The sequence below is a fragment of the Ciona robusta genome, chromosome 14 (genome assembly GCF_009617815.1).
Source record: "Ciona robusta chromosome 14, ASM961781v2".
In the NCBI taxonomy this organism is placed as follows: domain Eukaryota; kingdom Metazoa; phylum Chordata; class Ascidiacea; order Phlebobranchia; family Cionidae; genus Ciona; species Ciona robusta.
Genome location: NC_143248.1, coordinates 4,059,468 through 4,075,905, shown reverse-complemented (window position 1 = coordinate 4,075,905; position 16,438 = coordinate 4,059,468). Strand labels below are relative to the sequence as shown.

Below are 16,438 nucleotides of genomic sequence, written 5' to 3'. Positions count from 1 at the left end.
CGTTATTATCACCGTTTTAAAAAACAGCTACATATCCTACCTTAGTATTATATTAGAACATATTAAGATACATCTCTAACCTTACTATTTAAAATTCTTACTAAATTAATAATTTGTTAAAAAATGTAAAAATGGCCTTAAGCTAAAAACTAAATACGAATTGAACAAAAACTATCGTTTACAAACTTTACATATTGCATCATCGTTTAAAATTAACCCATTGGGTAAAAAAGCTATTGCACGAATAAACTATCCCTCGATGACCTACTAAAAGTTTGCCGTTAAATGTACGCAAAACGTAGTATACCCACCTTTGCAGCTCGGATAGGGATTTTAAAAGCAGCGTAGATCTCCTTTAGAGCCTCACGATTTTGTAGAATAGTATTATGCATAGATATTGTATTACCACCGATGAATCAGTTAAACATCAAGCGAAAAGCACAGTTGAAAATTTTAAAACAAAACAAAATTTTATTACGTAATTTGGTATAAAGCGCACGATATAGTGGAAAGACAGATACCCATTTCCGCCTTCATAGATGGAGCAATTGCACAGCTTCTTACAGATCACACTGCAAATACAACATAGTTAGCGGTGGTTTGGGAATAAATGTCTGGTTCCTAAGATTGCTGACTCACGGCATTTCAGGAAGGTAGCGCGTATGCTTTTGAATACAACATCCGGTGATTGAGAGGCGTCGACTCTGGTATGCAGTTGCTTTTTCGCATAGTAATCCACCAGTGGCACAGTCATCTTGTGGTAACCTGCGAGTCGGGTTTTCAGCGCACTTTCATTGTCGTCCGCTCGGCGTATCAAAGGCTCGCCAGTGATCTGAAAGAAAATTGGTTAATGACCGGTTTTCTGTGCGACTTCTAATCTTTACGCACTCACAGCGGGTCTATTATTCGCGTGGAACGAATTATTCTTTCTGAGAAATAAATTCGAGGTTGGAAGTTGGTAGAGACAACGAGACGGCGGATACGAATTACTACCGCGAAAGGAAATGGAAACATTCTTTTCGTTTCCCCACGGGGTTTCTGAAGCCAAGTTTAACGGTTGTTACAGCTAAAGTTAAAACAGGAATTCAAGCGGAACGACTTCCCACTAGCGTTATAAGCGCAATGAATTCATAAGTACAAGAGCGTAAACATGGAAAATTACTTACATCATCGGTCATCGACTTTTTCGGTGGGTTGAATTCAGTGTGGTACGTTCTACCGCTCGGTTTGTGAAGTAGCCTGTAAAAAAGTTTTATCTGTAAACACTGACAAAAACACACAACGCTAAAGGAATGCAAACACGAGATAAGAACGTTATATTACTTACCGATGACCAGTTACGACTCGATTTTACGATGATAGGTAGTTTCGCATTGGCACGATGGATATACTGCATGTTCGTAAATACCACAGGCAGTATATAACCACTGTGATAAAGCAAAACCTACGCGGTTCCTTTGATCTCCGATGGCGGCTGTTCTGAGCTATTACAGGCGGCGAGAAGGGCGAGGCAACCATGCTCGCAGTGCCAGAGAAAAGTACGAAGTGAGCTTTACTTTCCTAGAGCACTGTGCCGGGGTCGTTCGCGCGTTAACTTGGGAAACAGAGCGGAACGATATGGGCCAGCGGGCAAGAATGTTAAGAACTCGACAATTTAAACCAAAGCGCAGCAAGCTCTGTTTACGCAAAGCAGATCCGCCCCGAGGCGCTGGGAGCAATCGCACTTCTATTCTCGTGCAGCTTCGCTTTTTCTCAGGCGCGTTACACTGCGCTATTGTTAGCATGCACACAGGTGATTTTCCGCTCTGCACCACCAACTGTGCGAAACGGTATGCGCGTCGGAGGCCGATATCGACCAAGCATATCTTGCGCAGAACCAGGTTTCCGAATAACGTAAAAGTTAGTAAGGTGTGGGCGCAAAAAAGCTTTTTGTGCGCAACTATGCGCGTTTAACATTCCGTGGAAAAAATCTACTTCATTGTTCGATAATAAAACGCCTAAAGCTGTTGGAAAGTGCTCTCACATGAATAATGTATATGTAATAAAATCTAAGATTTATATCAACGCTTAAATGATTAGAAATGTGAAACAAATATATCCAAAATTAGCTAGCTGCCCTTTTGTTTCCCAGAAAAGCAAAAAAAGTAAAAAAGAGACTATTTTACACTGACTTATATAAGTGTCACGGTCCGTACACTCGATGGATAGGTGTAGACCACACCCATTGCCCAACCAAGCTACTTACAAGTGGTTGTTTTAAATATTTCTGTTATATTTGCAAAGCATAAAATTTTCCATTGAAGCATAGCAGTTAGTTACAACAGAAATTCCATAGCATATTTGCAGATTATTGAATAAATAAAAAAGACCAAGTAAGCAGTATTTTAAACATTTATGTTATAAAAAACAATGTGGTAAACTTGTTTGTTGTCAATTATTTGATGAGCAAGCAATTCAGCGTTTTGTTAAGATGTTTGCTGACTAAGACAATCAATAAAGATAGTTTGAAAAACACTGTTCTATTTTGCGTGTGTCTCTTTATACTACACAAAAAGACATATTTTATATAAAACATTTAACAATATATATATATATAAAACACCACACAAAAATAGATAGTTTAGTCATAAGACATTTTACCTTCCACAAATCCTACTAACTAAAAGTGAATCATCAATCCCAAACTCAATCACAGAATCTAGTTCGGAATTTCGCTTTTCAAGTAACTCATCAAGCTAAAATGAAATAATATAGAATTATAAGTACATATTTAAAATAGACACTGCTTCTACCATTTTCTGGCCTAAAACTGATAACAGAATAGATGGAACTAAATGGACACTGCCCTGAGTGTGTTATTTTACCTCAAGAAGTAAGTAGACAACCTCATTACTCTGTTAGACTCTTAAATAACACAGGGACCACAAAATAAACAGACATGTCACTGCAAGTGATTAAGTGTAGAGTGACCTACAAACTTAACACAGATATTTTACTTTTTGCTTGTTTAATTTAACAACCTAGTCTTTAATCCAGCGTCATTAAATAAAAATGAAAGAAATTTAACACAATGATAGTGAAATACATTTAAAATTAGATTGTTCATATAAAATCATCATACCTTTTCAGCTTGTACTACTGTGCGTGGAAATCCATCTAGTAAGAAACCTTTTGAACATTCTGGCTTGTCCAGGTTCTGGTTAATCATCTCCACAACTATGTCGTCACTCACCAATGCCCCTCTGTTCATAATCTGTATAAGATAACAGCTTCACTAACAACAATGGAGTATTACAGAACAAATAGATTCTTGATTTTTTGGGACCATGATAACTAACACTTCAAAATATCAGTTGATAATGAATCACTGAATGAGTAACTGTTCATTCCTTGGACTGGGAAGAAGCAAAACGCCGTAACTTTAATGAACAAACATTGGAACTTTGTGCTTGTATAAGACTCACAGCAAATATTAGTTAATATGAGTAATAAAACAGAACTACAGAATCAGAATGTAACAAACTTTTCCACACACATCTTTCACTTTTTGTCCAAGTTTGGAACCCCCAGCTACTAAAGCACGCAGCATGTCACCAGTAGAAAGATGGCAGGCACAGAATTCTTCAGCAAGCTTCGGAGCCTGGGAAGGAAAATGTGGTCAACTGTCAATCAACATGAACCCTCTTAAAAATGTCAAATACCAACATTAACATTCTCTCATAGTGAATAAAATAATTAACTTAATAGTAAAGAAACATCTTAATAATACAGTCAGCACTTATTTTGTAAGCCCTATTTCTTAGAATACTACAATATACTCTGTAATTAAAAGACTTTACCATAAAAATGAAGTAAAGCATTTTGATTTTTTTTAATATATTAGAATTGAGAGTAACATATAGTAATTTGATTGTAACCAAAACGCAAGCCTATAGCATATAGTTAACAATATACATACATGAAGACTGAAGAGTGTTGTATAATCTATTTTTTTAAACAAATGCAAGTATGCCATCGGCTATTTTTAGTCAGTGCCTAATGTCGCCAGCTATTTTTAGTCCGTCACTACTATAGTGCATTTTGCATGTCTTGTTTTCAGGGTAATAATGTTACCTGAGTGCCTTTACCTGCTCCTGGGGGTCCAAGTAAGATGGCACGCACTCCTTTTCTATTATCAACACCCACTGCATCCTTCGGGGCCATTTCTTATTTTCTATTTAACCTGTTCTAAATTATTATGAAGCAAAATAAACTGTTTAGATTTTTTGCATTACAAAATGTAGGGTCTAGTGGTCTAGAAAACAGACATTCTATAAACATTGCAGATATACACTGAAATATTTTAACTGTCATTCTAATTCCAAGTGAACTAACTTCTAATTGAGGAATAATTATCTAACATATTTTAAACAAGTGTAAAAAAAAGAAAACTATAGACTTTTGTTTAATGTTTAACCAGTTTATAACAAAAACAAAGAACATTTCAGAGAAATGGTATAAAAAGATTAGTAAGCCCATTTTGTTATTTTCTTTAACTATAACGTAGTAATACAAATTGAGATAAACGTAATTATAGGTAAATGAAACTAAAATAAAGTTTTAAAATTGCTTAATAACGTGAAAATCCTATAGGTTTTACATTGCATCGTACACGAAACGTTTGGAACAATTGTAGCACCTATACACCAGTTAATACAACCAAACTGCATGCCACTACTTAATAAAAGTACAATTAATATAAAAAACAAAGTTACACGCCCTTACTTGACTTTTTAGAAAGCGTAAAAGTAGAAATCAAAATGAAAGCGGCGTCCATGCAGCCATGCACGTGGCAAAGAAACCATTAAGGCGTGACGCGTTTCCCACCCTTCCTTTTTTCACGACGATTAAAACAAATATCGGGGAGTAAAAAAAACGCCTAAACAATCTCAATCTAATGTATCGAAAACGCTAAAAATGTTCAACGAATTAAACTTTGTGACAAATGTTATAACACCAATTAAAGTCTTTTGATACTTTTAAAATATGTAGAAAGGTTTTGTACAGCATGTCTTTTGTAACACCTAATCATTCTAATGTATACTTCAGTAAGGCATTGTAGTTTATCCAAACCTCATAATACACATATACATTAGTAAATAAGCTTTATCTACCGTTTTTACTGCTGACAAATTACTTTCTCTTACAATCACCTTACAATCTTGGCAAACAGCACATTTATTTTACTACAATTATCGCAATTTCGAACACCATGCAGTGAAAAGACATGTACCATAGAAAACCACAATGCAAATCCTTTATTGCACGTTTTAAGCTCTGATAAGTTTAGTAAGATTTGGTAATAATATGTAGTTTTTTTACATAACAGAAAGTAACAATGTTTCGCAACCATGTAGAACGTATTTTGGAACTGATTATGTACAAGATTAGATGGTAAAATGGCACATTTTGCAGCATTTTTTGCCCTTGCAGCATTTTTCTGTGAAGCATGCATCTCGAGTACGTAAGAGAAAATACAAAAAAATAAATTTTGATGAAAATTTGGGTTAGCATTATGTTTCACAGCAGGTTTGCTGTCACAGCTAGGTAGAAATACGTATCACAGATTTAAAATGGAACTTTCAAAATCAGTCACGCAAAGCAAGAAATCCTAGGCCTAAAATAATTTAAAATACAACACTGATAGAGCAGGATTGGTTATCACACATGTGGATTGTGAGGTATTCCTAAAATTCCTTGGCACACACCGAGTCTATAAACTGATTGAGCGATCCCGAAAAGTGGAGCAATAGCCATGCAGCGAGGAGCAGAACCACGGAAAAATGACTTGAAACCTTCTTCTTTGTAGATGCTCCTAATTAAAAAAAAAATTCTTTTTTTTTCGGTTACTTACAGATTTCAGAACAATTAAAACAATGTGAAGAAGCAGCCAAAAGACAAAGTATTTGATAATGGTTGAAAAATGAATAGCTCCTATTTTTAATACTTTCAAGGTAAGATTTTAATTGCACTACCAGTAGTGTACCATACAGATTTGCAACGAGTTTTAAACTGTTCTATTCTATGTGGGTGAGGTTCTACAGTTTAGCAGGCTATAGGACCTAAGATTTAGGTCAGAGTTGGCACAGTACTTTACACTTTAAAATATATCAACTAACACATATTACATTTTTTTTAATAAACAACAGTTACAACTTCCTACCTTCCACAGTCAACAATACCAGTGTATTTACGCGAGTGATGGATTGATTGGAGTCTCGTCTTTATAACTGCAATTTAAAAAAGTCTTTATAAGTGTAATTTAAAGGTATTTATAAGTGTAAAGTATAATTTAGAAACAGTTGCAATTAGCAGCAATATAACAGCTTTATGGTTAATGAACAATCATATTGACGAGTAGTGTTGTAAATATATCCAACAAAAATGTTTGTGTAAGATGTACATTTTGACAGCTTTAACAGGTAAAAAAGTATAAGAAATACAATACTGACAGCAAAGAAGACTTCTTAAATGAAAAATTATAAGAGTTTAAATAGAAGAATGTACTATACATTTCATAATTTAGTTAAAACGCTTCCGACTGTACATTTTGAGATCCAATCTTTTTTTTTGTAAATATTTATTTAATTATTTATGGTAAAATATTCTGCCTTTAACAATAAGTAAACTGCGTTCTATTTGATCTGAAGTCATTCTCATTCATATGAAATCATTCATAGCATTGTGGGTGGACACATACTTTGTTGAACGGTAAGCTGAACAATTGAATAAAACTGGACATCAGACCAATAAATGGAATGGATTGTTTACATTCCTATAACCATAGAAATATTTCACTATAATTGGTGTCTTATTACAACACAATGTTTGAGTGAAGAATTTGAGATAATGTTATATTATCAGAAAATGGATTTACATTTTACACTATAGCCAGTTTTTATATATATGCATAAAACATTAAACTAGCTTTTGAGATCAGTAAGATTAAATATTTACGCCTACAGCCTGATTTTGAATTACAACATAATATAAGCAATAAAACAGAACACATCTGTTTCTAGCATGCATAGAAAAAAAATAATAATTGTAGTTGAAGGCTTGGTGAACAAAATTATGTAACATAACATAATTTAGTTTTTACTCAACTCATTAAAAACAGTAGCGACAATCCTGTTATTTAAAAGTTGAAGAGAAAGGAATCAACAGCAAAATATAAATTGCAATTAATAATCTACCTACCATCAAATGGATTAACAGCTACAGCTGCAAAGCCCGCTGCTGTCATAGCAGAAACAAGGTTAACCCAGAAAGGAGCTTTCTGTGAGTCTTTTTGCCACAACACTTTGGTGAGATAGGAATACAATGGAAAGTAGATCATAGAGAATGGGATGTCCCTGAAAGGTTGGAGATATATAAACAATGTACAGCAAACTACAAATTGTATTTTGATTTAAAATTTGTATTTGTATTTGGATTTAAAATGAATGCAACTCATTTATGCTCGCATGGTGGGGCATTGACTGTCTTTATAACACGGGTGTTCTGTTTCATACACATCATGCACGGTTACACATTATCTCATATGTAACTTTGTACGTAATTCTTTATATTATTTTATTTCAGACTAGATGTAACTTATTTATGCTTGCATGGCGGGGTATTGACAGTCTTCAGAACACGGGTGTTCGGTTTTATGCACCTCATAAAATGTCTACCAAATAAAATAACAATAGAGATTATAGCAGGCATAATATTGTATATAATATAACACATATATTACCTTAGCCATGTTGCAAGACCACCAGAGTATATACCAGAGAGACCACGAGTCTGGCGTACAATTTGTAGCGTGTTACGATAAGATACCACTGCCCCTGTGCATGTTTATATGTTAGAGTATCAATTGTCAGCTATACAAAGTTGCAATACAATTTATAAGTTTGTTAAATCTATTTTCCAATCATAGAAAAACAAAAAGAAAATTGATATTAAATTATTTTTTCTAATCATAGAACAACAAAAGAGAAATATGATTAAATTAATATGAATAAATGGAAATCAATTCAATGCAATGTAATTACTGAGTATTAGCAGCCTTTGATTGTGAAAAATCAATGAGTAATTTACAGGTAATGGAAAGCAAAGTACGCAAACGATTTTGGCAGAAATGAAATTTTTAAATGCATTACAAATTGCAATGTTTTTCCCATGAGGAAACGGAAAATTTTAAACTTTTTGAAAGTACCTCAATAGTCAGAGTGTTTCACTTCCAATTAGAAAAGGTAATAAGTACGTCAAAAGCATGATTAAAAACTCAAGTATTGGGAAATACAATCAATATTTCTACTTGAAAAATATTGGAGTTTATAAGGTGCAACTGATACTCTGTATATAGGCCTATACTACACATATATATGTATAATTATATATATTTGTATATGCTTATTTGTTTCATATGGGATTTGAAACGATGTTTTATAAATCAATAACAAGTTAATACCTGAATTTACTCTTGTTGCATCTTGTCCAGATATTTTGAACATCTCCATTGGAATGGTGATGACAGACTGTGAGAGTAAGGGCAGAGGTTAAAACATGGCCTTAATTAATATTCCATTCACAGTATTCACACATATACGGCTAGTTGTAAAGAGTATTAAACATATGCCATAATATATAGTAGGTTGGGGTGACACCTTTAGTACATAATATCCAAATGTCCTGATTGTGTTTTAAACAATTAACAACGGTCTATAGGAGTTGTGCGAATACAAATTTATATTTCTTTAATTTTTTTGTTTACTACCAAATAAGACGAGATAATTGAATAGAAAGGTGTCCCATCTTTCCCTGCACTACTATACCACTACATTTCATGAAAATATAATTTGAAAGATAATAAATCCTATACCACATAATAATGCAGTTATCAAGATACAGGACAGATAGGTAACCACAAACATACTGCTCCCATAGAACTACAAGTCTGTTAGCAATGCTATTTTTATGTAGTAAATAAAACTAGAAATAAATCGGAATAGCATTGTGAGACAAATCTTTTTTGATATTTTGTATTGTTCTTAAAATGTGTTTTTTTTTTAATAAATATGCCCAATCAATTAAAGTTAAACTAGCGTATATTGCCTTTCTATATCTAGATGTGAAATGTCCAAAACATAACATATGTACAGTGGTTCTTATGTTATGGGATACAGTGATGAGACACTCAAGGGCCCTTAAACGTCAACTCACGCTTAGTGATTGCTTTCAAAGTGAAGCAGCTCTGTAAGTTTGTTTACACTTCCCTATCCTTCATACTGTAGGCAAGGAGTCTTGCATTATTAATGAGAATTATCGACTGGGACTACAGTTGATTTATTTTAAAGACTTCTGTTTCCTGTTAAACTGTCAGCACCTGTCCAAATCTTTTCCATTATTTTTTTACTTGCGTTCTATCTATTGAGACTATAGTTGATTCATTTTAAAGATTTTTTTCGCGTTAAACTGTCAACGTTGGTCCAAAACTTTGTCCATCATTTTCTACTTGAAGTTAATACACACCTGGCATAAACCAGCAACTGCACCAGCTAGAATCTCATGTCTTAGCTTAATAGAGCTCCCATCATGATAGAAACCACGGACATAATCATTCATCCCCAACTTTATTGCTTTCTCAGGCATTATGCAGATAAGATTTGGCAAAGAACCTGGTTTGAAATATTTAATTATTGTTATTTATGTAGCCATGCCCTTAAAAGCATAAATTAAAATTTAGGTATTAGTATTTTTGTAATTAGCCCACGGCTAATGTATTGTTAAACAGTATAAACCAGTATAACTACATTCCTACAAATAATATTGATTTTGAACATAGCAATTACTTTAATGAAATAAAAGATTACAATAGTTTATTGCAGTAAATTAGCAATTGATCCTTAAGGATTATACTTTTACATTATGCCGAAGAAATCCCCAGTGTAATAATGACCTTATGTTTAAATATTACTTAGTGATGCTGCATGGTAACTGTGGCTATTTTAAAATCAATTTCCTAAAGTGATTGAAAGTGTTGGCAAAAAGTGACAGCGTCTACAATTTGACAGACAGTACCAATATAGGCGTCTGACATTTGGGTGTATGCCCTGGAATAGGTTAGGATACCGCATATGAATACCCTGGGACATTGGGTTTACAGTACGTGGTAAATTGGTAATATTGCAATCATTAAATAGGCAATAACATGGGCCATAGGGTAAGGCTATGGTATAAAATATAAACTATATGAAGGTATGATGAAATTGAAAAATAGGATTCAGAAAAAACGTGAATACCATGACCTACAATTGAACAACAGGTTAAAAATGTTAATTAGCTTTTGGAATACCCTAATTTTCCAAAAGATAAGGCAGTATTACATTTAATATATCAAGCAAAAAAACATTAAACATTCTAACCTCTGTATAAACCTCTCAAGCCCTCCTTGCGCTGCACCTCTATTATACAGTGCCACCTGAAAATGAAATTAAACCAATGTAGAAAGTGGAATTGATAATTTAAGATGTTGAAAACTTTTTGTAGTATAATAAGCAAAAGTGTGAGCTTTATAAAACGCCAAAACATTTTAAATTACTGGAATAATTGTTTTAACAATTTTTAGAAACCATAAGAATTATAAACAAACAGAAATTGAAAGAGCAAGTAAAACCATATAATGAATTCAACAAGTTAAGACAGACTGAATATTCCAGTACTGTTCGTGCATCTCAACGAATTGTCACTTCAATGGATAGAAATTATGTGTCTCAAGTGTTTACTGGTACCAGTTGCAGTTACTGCTAAAACGTTCTTGCCAGGTATTAGGTGCAACACGGCAAAGCGCTTGGAAAATAAAATATATGTGAAAGAATTAATCAGCGCAATAAACGAACCAACATCATACACTTCTCACAACCCAGGGGTTCGTGTCTCCACATTGAAATAACTTCTGAAAAAGTAAGCTTGTGAAATTTAAGCCTAGTGCCCTATCTGTATTTATCCAATCCTTGTTTAATAGCAAGCAGCAAAAACAACTGTGAACATTGCGAAATATTTAAGTAACAGTTTTTTAATTTCGCGATAAAATTTTTATTTTACATTTCTTGTAATTTTTTGTAAATGACTTACGCATTGTAAAAAAATGGGCATGCAACATTTTATATGTTTGACTACAATATGGTTTAAGTCTAACACCTGTTAGTAAATAGTACACAATATGAAAATGGAACAAAATAAAACCAAACGTACAAAATAAGTTCCTTATAAAATGCAACTTACAGGCCATTATACATGCGAACTCCATTTTGCACTGGTTGATTTTGAAGTCGTGTTTTGCAAAGATCCAACGGAAAAGTGGCAACAATGCCAGCAAATCCAGCAATACATCCATTTCCAGTTGTAGCTATTCTACAAAATTAAACCAAACCTTTTAGGTCTGAAAAAACATATGAATGCGGCCAGATATTAAAAACATAGGACCACTATGAAAAACGCAAAGCTTTGAACTGTAAATCCCAGTTGTAGCTTTAGAAAATTAGATCCAAAGATTCCAAACCTCTGGCTCTGCCTAACGTATAAATACGAACAGGACATTTAAAACATAGGGCCACTATGAAAATTGCTTTGAACTGTAAAATATCATATAAGCTTTGAATATAGCTTTGAACTGTAAATACCATTTTAGATTTAAAACGTCCTATGAACATAATAGTAAATAAACACTAGCTCAATAAATTATTAAACCACTTACAGGGTTTGGTATTTCATCAGGTTGTCACGTGCTTGAAATTCCATTTCCATATCACACATCTGTGAACAAGTAAACAGATATATTATATATAAGATATATAAGATATATATATATATTATGTATTATACATGTTTTATATTTAAAGCTACTTTTTAATTCCAACAAGATGTTTAATGCAATTTTTGTATTGTATAAATAAACTACCAGTATTTTTATAATAAAACTTACTCTGCTGTTGAAGCTGGCCGTCTCTCGGCAGTGACGTGTTGCCGTGGTGTTATTTACAGAAACTGCAAACAGCAGGCTCACTGAAGAGCAAACCTTTTAAGTTTAAGAAATGAAACTTCTGACTTTTCCTCAAATAGATTCAAAGTTATATCTTCGACAAAATGGATTTCAAGCAGTTACACAGCAAATACCTTAACTCCTATATAGCCACTACTAATATAAAAATAACATTTTTATATATATTAAATGAGCATTCCACGGAACGAACTACAGCCCACTACAAATACTGTACACAAATATATGTAGTTTACAGTTACACGGTAGGAGTAGAGAAGAACGCGCCTGCTGTTGTCGTCCGTGCTCCTTAGTGACGATCACGACACGAGTCTGCTCTTGGCTTAGGAAATTCCTAAGAAAATTCCAATACATAGACGTCTGTGTATATTTGTTAGGGGAGCATAACTACTGATGTGCAATACATTTATGATATTTGAAATTCCCAGAAAATATAAGACGTTAGTTGTTACCGAGTACCAATTTAGCACACAACTTTTCGAGCGTTTGGCTGTCAAGACTGTTGAACCATAGATAATACATATGTATTGTCCATGGTTGAGTATATAGTAGGGTGGGGGGAGATGGGACACCTTTAACACATAAAATATCCAAATAGCCTGATCGCGTTTTAAAGAATTAACAACGGTCCGTGGAAGTCGTGAGGATACGGTTTTATAGTTTTTTGAATGTTCTTTGTTTACTACCAAATGGAAAGAGAATACAAAATGATAAGGTGTCCCATCTTCCCCCACCCTACTATACATACAGACACCACTAGTCGATGCATTCAGATTGCAGATGATTACATTGCGTACAACCTACATATTTCAAATGCAGCGTAGTGCATTGTTTCAACGTATACAAACGTGTTGTTAATAAGTAACGTGGTTAAATTGGGCCCATAGCCCTCTCTGGCTTGTTAAACCAAAGAGGCGTTGCTGCTTGCGGTAGCCAATCAAGATAACTGTAGTCTGTCTGTGTATGGTTGCTACAAAGTGTGGATGTATTGCTTTCAAAAGAGAATAAACAAGTATTTAACTGAATCAGTAATGTCCAGGTTTTGATATACATTTTGTTCAGGTTAATAAAAACAGACGAGCATGAAACACCCGTGGACAGTTTTGATGTGTCTTCTTACAACTGCCGCTGCCTCGCAATTCCTGATTAAACAAATGTAAATTCTGGGTCTCGGTGTCCTGCAATATCTACTAATATATGCCTCATAGTGCTTTTGCTATTGAAACAAACTGGATATAAAATTGAGTAAATCTACGTAATATGTTACAGAAATTGCTATTGTGTTAATGCTTCAGATCACTTAATTGTTATAAAACGCGACTAAAAAGGAAAACGGATTTTATAAAATTTTACTTTAACAACCTCTTTTTCAGTGGATTTGAAAGCGCTGGCGCTGTTTATTGCAAGCTATGGGAGAGCATTCTATCTTTGTTTGGACATAGTCATGTCCTAATATTTACTGCAGGTAAATATTGTGATAATGGTAAACGACTCGAGCAGTCGTAAACGTCGATACACGAGCACAAAATAGTGTGCGTGTTTGCTACAAAATTATCTATATATCAAGTGGTACGATAGGACATATTGTTATTCTCTTTTCTCGACCCATTTGGTGGTGAACAAAGATAATTTAAAAAAATATATAGCGTAAGGGTGGGGAAGACGAGTCATCTTTAGCACGTAATATCCTAATATCCTGATCGCGTTTGAAACAATTAACAACGGTCCATGTGAGTCGTAAGGATACGGTTTTATAATTCTTTGAAAGTTCTTTGTTTACTACCAAATGGGAGCAGAAAATGGAATGAAAAGGTGTCCCATCTCCCCCACCCTACTATAACACCAACCTACTGTATGCACCTGACGATCGTAACTTGATATTCCATCCTAAAGGGACAATGCTATCCCTTGGATTGCCTTTTTGGATTCTGAACGCCTTCTTTGTTTATGTGGATCTTACTGCTAAACCAAGTTTTGTGAAAAAGTTTAAAATACAACCGGACAAAAACTTCCCGGTAAGTTTTACAGAACGACGTCGGTATGTGAGATTATAGAACCTTGACGATTATGAAAGAATGTATAAACAAATAAGTCACTTATACTTCAGTATAGTAGGGGGTAATATAGGACATCTTTTTATTCTATTTTCTCGTTCATTTGGTAGCCAACAAAAACGAACATTTAAAGAATTATAAAACGTATCCGCAGGACTCCCAACGACCGTTGTTAATTGTTTAAAACACGATCAGGATATTTAGATATTATGTGCTAAAGGTGTCCATCTTCTCCAATATATTCACAGTGGGCCTATGTTATACTCTTAAATTTATTCAGCTTAGTTTAAGATTTCCCAATAAACCATTAACTTCAACAGCACTTAACTGTTACAATGTACAGATTCAGAAACAGATTTTTGACCTGAAGTAAAAAGATTAAACAAAATACAGCTTAACTGTAGAACGCAAGTGTTAAATTCTACAAACATTTACGCTAAAATCATTTCCAGGTCGAGTGGAAAATGGTCAAAAAATGCATTTCCGTCGTAAACAAAAATCAACTAATTTCGACAGTGATGATTTTGTTGCTCTACCCCGCCACCAAGCGGTTCGGTATGACGTACTTGGTTGAGGATTTGCCAACATTTTCGAAATTGCTACAACAGCTGATTTTGTTCGTGGTGTTGCAGGAGATTGGATTTTATTATCTGCATAGGTTAGCAAACTGTTTGATTGGTTTAAAAATCTTTACTTTTTAAACTTATATGAATGAATGTAACTTATATTTATCTTCGTGTTGCGAGGCAGCCACAGTTGTTATATAGTAGGATTGGGTTAGATGGGATAACTTTTCATTCCTTACAACTCACATAAACCGTTGTTAATTGTTTGCAACACACATCAGGATATTTCGGTATTATGCGCCAAAAATGCCCCATCTCCCCCACCCTACCATAACACGGATGTTCTTTTTCACACACCTTTCCGGCTATTTTTATGGTTGATGTTGTTTTTAGAATGATGCACTATCCGTTACTTTATAAGAGAATTCACAAAGTTCATCATGAATGGACCGCTCCTATAAGTTTGGCAGTCGTGTATGTTCATCCTATTGAACACGTTGTAAGTCAGGAATTAATAAAAGTATGAGTATTGCACTTCGACGAACCATTAAGGCGATTGTCCAAGCCAGTTATATGAGATTGAGAATGTTTCGAAACCATTTTCCTTTTATCTATACAAAATGTTATGTGCTTTTTCTGATGCCGATTTTAGACAAAAATACAGCACTGTCTCACTTTTTGCAAATATAGAGCCATAAAAGAGAATAAAACATAGACCATCTTACCCTAAACTAAATCTTAATTTTTTTTGTTAGATTGTCAATATGATTCCAATACTTCTCTCTCCAATATTAATTGGTGCTCACATATCGACGACATGGTTATGGTATGTGCTGGCAACTTATTATTCTACAGTTCACCACAGTGGTTACCACTTCCCATTCATGCCTTCACCAGAGTTCCACGACTATCATCATAAAACGTAACGTGATTTAAACGCGTTTGTATTATAATAGGATGGGGAAGGATGGGACACCTTTTTATTCTATTTTATCGTACCTTTTTGGTAGTAAACAAAGAAAATTTAAAGAATTATGAAACCGTAAACCGTATCCTTACGACTTTTATATAGAAAGTTGTTATTTGTTTAAAACACGATCAGGATATTTGGATATATATGCCAAAAGTGTCCCGTCTCTCCCTCCCACTGTATATATCAGACATAGATGAAGATTTTATAAAGTGTCTGGGCCACCAATTGTTTTGGAAAACTGTTATAATTATGTTGTTTGCAATTTTATGTGTACACAACAGGCCAGCATTAATAATTGTAAAAAGCAATCTGTATACGCAAGCCAAAAGAAAGCACTGAACCTATTTAGAAAACGCATATATAGCCTATATTGCCCATTACCTATAAATTGTAACGTTGGTATACTTAACAAATATACCATTCACAGATTCACTCAATGCTTTGGAGTTCTCGGATTTCTGGATTGGATACACGATACAAGTAAAGAGTTCAGGAAAACGAAAATATATGATTTCGATCACATGTTTTTCTCGTTTCGTCCGATTTGGTCAGACGAACAAAAGTAGAAATTTAAATTATAAACCAATATGCAAACGAATCTATACTCTTTTATGTAATTTCATTTAAGAAACCCTTTTCTCTTTCGTTTTTCTTTCTGTTGCAATTTAATCTGAAATAAAATTTCCAGGGTGATTTCCCTGGTAATAAATGACTTGCGTGTAAATTTGTTTTATCCATATTGATGTGAAACTTATTG

At 33.9% G+C, this 16,438-nt stretch overlaps 3 protein-coding genes across 6 annotated transcripts; 1 reads left to right on the top strand and 2 right to left on the bottom strand.

The window, feature by feature from the left end:
- Positions 1-382: 382 nt before the first annotated feature.
- On the bottom strand, positions 383-4,895 carry LOC149725118 (adenylate kinase 2, mitochondrial-like). Of its 3 annotated transcripts, none has more exons than XM_089892599.1 (8): positions 4,765-4,895; positions 4,114-4,227; positions 3,536-3,640; positions 3,122-3,253; positions 2,641-2,735; positions 1,167-1,239; positions 640-832; positions 383-572 (listed from the first exon to the last, which is right to left on the bottom strand). In XM_089892599.1, the coding sequence occupies exons 2-8, from the start codon at positions 4,201-4,203 to the stop codon at positions 568-570; spliced, it is 693 nt and encodes a 230-aa protein (XP_089748725.1). In that variant the 5' UTR covers positions 4,204-4,227; positions 4,765-4,895; the 3' UTR covers positions 383-567. The 3 variants fall into 3 exon arrangements, with proteins under 3 accessions (XP_089748725.1, XP_089748726.1, XP_089748727.1); XM_089892600.1 differs by having other exon boundaries at positions 4,128-4,227; XM_089892601.1 differs by lacking the exons at positions 4,114-4,227; positions 4,765-4,895 and adding an exon at positions 3,959-4,030.
- A 304-nt stretch (positions 4,896-5,199) lies between these two features.
- Positions 5,200-12,222, bottom strand: LOC149725117 (mitochondrial glutamate carrier 1-like). 2 transcript variants are annotated; one of them, XM_089892596.1, is made up of 10 exons: positions 12,014-12,222; positions 11,786-11,844; positions 11,314-11,442; positions 10,455-10,510; positions 9,562-9,707; positions 8,501-8,567; positions 7,781-7,874; positions 7,240-7,394; positions 6,203-6,269; positions 5,200-5,854 (listed from the first exon to the last, which is right to left on the bottom strand). In XM_089892596.1, exons 2-10 carry the CDS (start codon positions 11,842-11,844, stop codon positions 5,701-5,703), a joined length of 927 nt encoding a protein of 308 aa, XP_089748722.1. In that variant the 5' UTR covers positions 12,014-12,222; the 3' UTR covers positions 5,200-5,700. The 2 variants fall into 2 exon arrangements, with proteins under 2 accessions (XP_089748722.1, XP_089748723.1); XM_089892597.1 differs by lacking the exons at positions 11,314-11,442; positions 11,786-11,844; positions 12,014-12,222 and adding an exon at positions 10,737-10,899.
- An 811-nt stretch (positions 12,223-13,033) lies between these two features.
- On the top strand, positions 13,034-16,405 carry LOC149725116 (fatty acid hydroxylase domain-containing protein 2-like). Its single transcript, XM_089892598.1, has 7 exons — positions 13,034-13,244; positions 13,462-13,553; positions 13,982-14,103; positions 14,595-14,800; positions 15,102-15,207; positions 15,464-15,630; positions 16,109-16,405. The coding sequence occupies exons 1-7, from the start codon at positions 13,171-13,173 to the stop codon at positions 16,245-16,247; spliced, it is 906 nt and encodes a 301-aa protein (XP_089748724.1). The 5' UTR covers positions 13,034-13,170; the 3' UTR covers positions 16,248-16,405.
- The last annotated feature ends 33 nt before the right edge of the window (positions 16,406-16,438 follow it).

What these genes read in the sequence shown, in the direction of transcription:
- LOC149725118 (XM_089892599.1), bottom strand. Translation starts at nt 4,203, where the DNA reads ATGGCCCCGAAGGATGCAGTGGGTGTTGATAATAGAAAAGGAGTGCGT. An exon ending in GAGCAGGTAAAGGCACTCAG is followed by an intron (nt 3,641 to 4,113) that starts GTAACATTATTA and finishes TTTCCTTCCCAG; the next exon opens with GCTCCGAAGCTTGCTGAAGA. An exon ending in TTGGACAAAAAGTGAAAGAT is followed by an intron (nt 3,254 to 3,535) that starts GTGTGTGGAAAA and finishes TATCTTATACAG; the next exon opens with ATTATGAACAGAGGGGCATT.
- LOC149725117 (XM_089892596.1), bottom strand. Translation starts at nt 11,844, where the DNA reads ATGTGTGATATGGAAATGGAATTTCAAGCACGTGACAACCTGATGAAA. An exon ending in AGCTGTTAATCCATTTGATG is followed by an intron (nt 6,270 to 7,239) that starts GTAGGTAGATTA and finishes TTTAAATTGCAG; the next exon opens with TTATAAAGACGAGACTCCAA. An exon ending in GGTATTGTTGACTGTGGAAG is followed by an intron (nt 5,855 to 6,202) that starts GTAGGAAGTTGT and finishes TTTTTTAATTAG; the next exon opens with GAGCATCTACAAAGAAGAAG.
- LOC149725116 (XM_089892598.1), top strand. Translation starts at nt 13,171, where the DNA reads ATGAAACACCCGTGGACAGTTTTGATGTGTCTTCTTACAACTGCCGCT. An exon ending in TGTCCTAATATTTACTGCAG is followed by an intron (nt 13,554 to 13,981) that starts GTAAATATTGTG and finishes TCCATCCTAAAG; the next exon opens with GGACAATGCTATCCCTTGGA. An exon ending in AACCGGACAAAAACTTCCCG is followed by an intron (nt 14,104 to 14,594) that starts GTAAGTTTTACA and finishes AATCATTTCCAG; the next exon opens with GTCGAGTGGAAAATGGTCAA.